The sequence below is a fragment of the Colobus angolensis genome, unplaced genomic scaffold (genome assembly GCF_000951035.1).
Source record: "Colobus angolensis palliatus isolate OR3802 unplaced genomic scaffold, Cang.pa_1.0 Scaffold200, whole genome shotgun sequence".
In the NCBI taxonomy this organism is placed as follows: Eukaryota; Metazoa; Chordata; class Mammalia; order Primates; family Cercopithecidae; genus Colobus; species Colobus angolensis.
The window spans coordinates 5460110-5463262 of record NW_012115156.1 but is presented as its reverse complement, the minus strand read 5'-3'; the positions used below and the strand labels follow the sequence as shown (position 1 = coordinate 5463262).

At 41.0% G+C, this 3153-nt stretch overlaps 1 protein-coding gene across 4 annotated transcripts in view; it reads left to right on the top strand.

Annotated features, from left to right (window-relative positions):
* Nucleotides 1-3153, top strand: part of HELQ (helicase, POLQ-like) — a 54166-nt gene that overhangs the window by 38126 nt on the left and 12887 nt on the right. For all 4 annotated transcript variants that reach the window (XM_011941781.1, XM_011941784.1, XM_011941780.1 and 1 more), the window contains 2 exons: nt 856-969; nt 2223-2357. In XM_011941781.1, coding sequence (XP_011797171.1) covers nt 856-969; nt 2223-2357 — 249 coding nt within the window. The remainder of the gene's footprint in view (nt 1-855; nt 970-2222; nt 2358-3153) is intronic.

Genomic DNA, 3153 nt, shown 5'->3' with positions numbered 1-3153 from the left:
GCTCACTGCAAGCTCTGCCTCCCGAGTTCACACCATTCTCCTGCCTCAGCCTCCTGAGTAGCTGGGACTACAGGCGCCCGCCACTACGCCCCGCTAATTTTTTTTTGCATTTTTAGTAGAGACAGGGTTTCACTATGTTGGCCAGGATGGTCTCGATCTCCTGACCTCGTGATCCGCCTGTCTCGGCCTCCCAAAGTGCTGGGATTACAGGTGTGAGCCACCGCACCCGGCCACATTGATTTCTTTCTTAATGGTCACAAGAGGCTAGCTAATGCTGTTCCATTCATCATGTATTCTCACAGTGATATCCAAAGGCTAGAAAGGGATCTTTTAAATAAAATAAACTACTATAATAGAATATTGCAAATATATATGACAAAATACTATATTGAATTCTCATTTATCCATCTAGCTTGAACAGTTACTGACTCATGACTTCCAGTATTTTTATTATTGTATTGTCGCATCGAACATCATGTTATATTTGAATATTTCCATATTTAATATTCATCTTCAGGATAAATTCCCAGACATAGGAATTGTTTTTAGTCACTTGGGAAAGAAAAACTGTGCATTTGCTTCCAGGTATTTTGATTAAAATGACCAGAACTCTTTTTATTGACTTATTCTTCAATTTTCAGTCTTGTCCTCATCCTAAAACCAGTTCCTCAGATTCCTCAGGGTCCTCACCGTGTTTCTTCACATCCATTTTGCTTAGAATCATCTTTCATCTGTGGCTTAACTCAAGTTCCAGAACTTATATAAGGAACATTCTCTCTGAGCCCCCGTCACACAAACCAAACTTTGAAATAACTTATAAAATTAAAATTTTATATGTTTCTTTGTGTTCTATAGGAGCTTGAGGAGTTTTGGGTTTATAGAGCCCTTTTGGTAGAACTTACAAAGAAGCTGACTTACTGTGTAAAGGCAGAACTAATCCCTCTCATGGAAGTTACTGGAGTTTTAGAGGTCAGTAGCTTGCGGTTTCCCAATTGAAATTATGTCGATTAATACAGAAGCCAGGTTTTATTATTTTGTGAAGTCTTATTACAGGGGAAGTGATAGCAAGAGCCTTATTGCTCATTTGTCATGGGAGTCTTTTATTTAAAACAAATAGCTGCTATGGCCTTTCAGAAATCCGCTGTTATTAGATGGCATACCTGATGAAAAATCTCAGTTGTAAAAAAAAAAAAACCATAGCAGGAAGGGTGGGAGTGACTGTCTCCAAGTATGTTGTGCTACTAATTGTCCTCAACACTTGCTCCTTCCTCCAATCCTTTGAAGAATTACCTTCTGTCAGTTTGGACTCAGTGCTTGTTTAAGGTAATGGTGATTCAGTGGCAGCAAGGGTCATTTGTATTTTTTCTAAGAGAGTAAGAAGAAAGGGTTCGCAACTGGTTTTCCGGCTTTCTATTTTCAGCCAACCCTCAACTTCAGTTTACTCTCTATTATTCAGTTCTTGAGTCAGAGGAGTTCTACTTAGGATACACGCGCGCGCGCACACACACACACACACACAGAGACACCAGTGGTCCCCCGAGTAGATGGTGAGAACACTGAAAGATATTGGACTTGGCTGGATGAGGTGGCTTCTGCTGTAATCCCAGCACTTTGGGAGGCCAAGGTGGGTGGATCACTTGAGGTCAGGAGTTCAAAACCAACCTGGCCCACATGATGAAACCCCATCTTTACTAAAAATACAAAAATTAGCCAGGTATGGTGTCATGTGCCTGTAATCCCAGCTACTTGGGAGGCTGAGGCAAGAAAATTTTGTGAATGTGGGAAGTGGAGGTTGCCATAAGCCAAGATTGTACCATTGCACTGCAGCTTGGGCAACAGAGCAAGACTCTATCTCAAAAAAAAAAAAAGGAAAGAAAAGAAAAAAGAAAGTAAGAAAGATACTGGACTGGAACATTTTACTTGAGAATATGAGATGGTGCCACCAATCTAAGTGCCTTAACATGCTTCTATTGTTGATTGCAGCACACATAAGTTGACTCAAGCTGGATAGAACTATAGTTATCTTGTGTCAGTTTGGGATCACCCAAATGCATTTTTAAAAATTCCTCAGGATTCTCATGTCTTATCTCTTCATATTTACTTTATTATCTTAGTTTATCCCAGTCTCTTACATGCAGTTTTTGTTCTTTTCAGGAAAGTGCTTACTTTTCTTTTTTCTAATCCCAAATTATTATCCTACTGATTTTTGCAACACTTTTCAGGGTCGAGCAAAACAGTTATACAGTGCAGGTTACAAAAGTCTAATGCACTTAGCTAATGCAAATCCTGAAGTGCTCATAAGGACAATTGATCATTTATCAAGACGTCAAGCCAAGCAAATTGTTGCGTCAGCAAAGGTAAGCAAACAAACCATTTTTTAACCTTAATAATCTTGTGTATTGTTATTTGCTTGTGTTGTAGACATCAGAACAAAAACATTTAACATTGCATAACTGTTTATTTCTATAGATACAAAAGTACATACTCATATTTGTGAGTCAAAGTAGTGCATCTGTTATGACAAGCCTTGCTAAACAGAGAAATGACTTGCTAAAAAATAAAGAAAATTTCAATGGTGGCTCATGCCTGTAATCCCAGCTCTTTAGGAGGTCAAGATGGGAGGATGACTTGAAATCAGGAGTTTGAGACCAGCCTGGGCAGCATAATGAGACTCTGTTTCTGCAAAAAAATTTAAAAACTAACTGGGTGTGGTAGTTTGTGCTGTAGTTCTAGCTATTCAGGAGACTGAGGCAGGAGGATCGCTTGAGCCCAGGAGTTCAAGGCTGCAGTGAGCTAGGGTGACAGAGTGAGACCCTGTCCCGCCCCTCCTCTCCAAAAAAAAAAAAGGCCAGGCATGGTGCCTCATGCTTGTAATCCCAGCACTTTGGGAGGCTGAGGCGGGTGGATTACCTGAGGTCAGGAGTTCGAGACCAGCCTGGCCAACATGGTGAAACCCCATCTTTACTGAAAATACAACAATTAGCCAGGCTTGGTGGCACACATCTGTAATCCCAGCTGCTCGGGAGGCTGAGGCAGGAGAATTGCTTGAGCCCAGGAGACGGAGGTGGCAGTGAGCCAAGGTCATACCACTGCACTCCAGCCTGGCCAACAGAGTGAGACTCTGTCTCAAAAACAAAAAAAAAAATGGCTGGG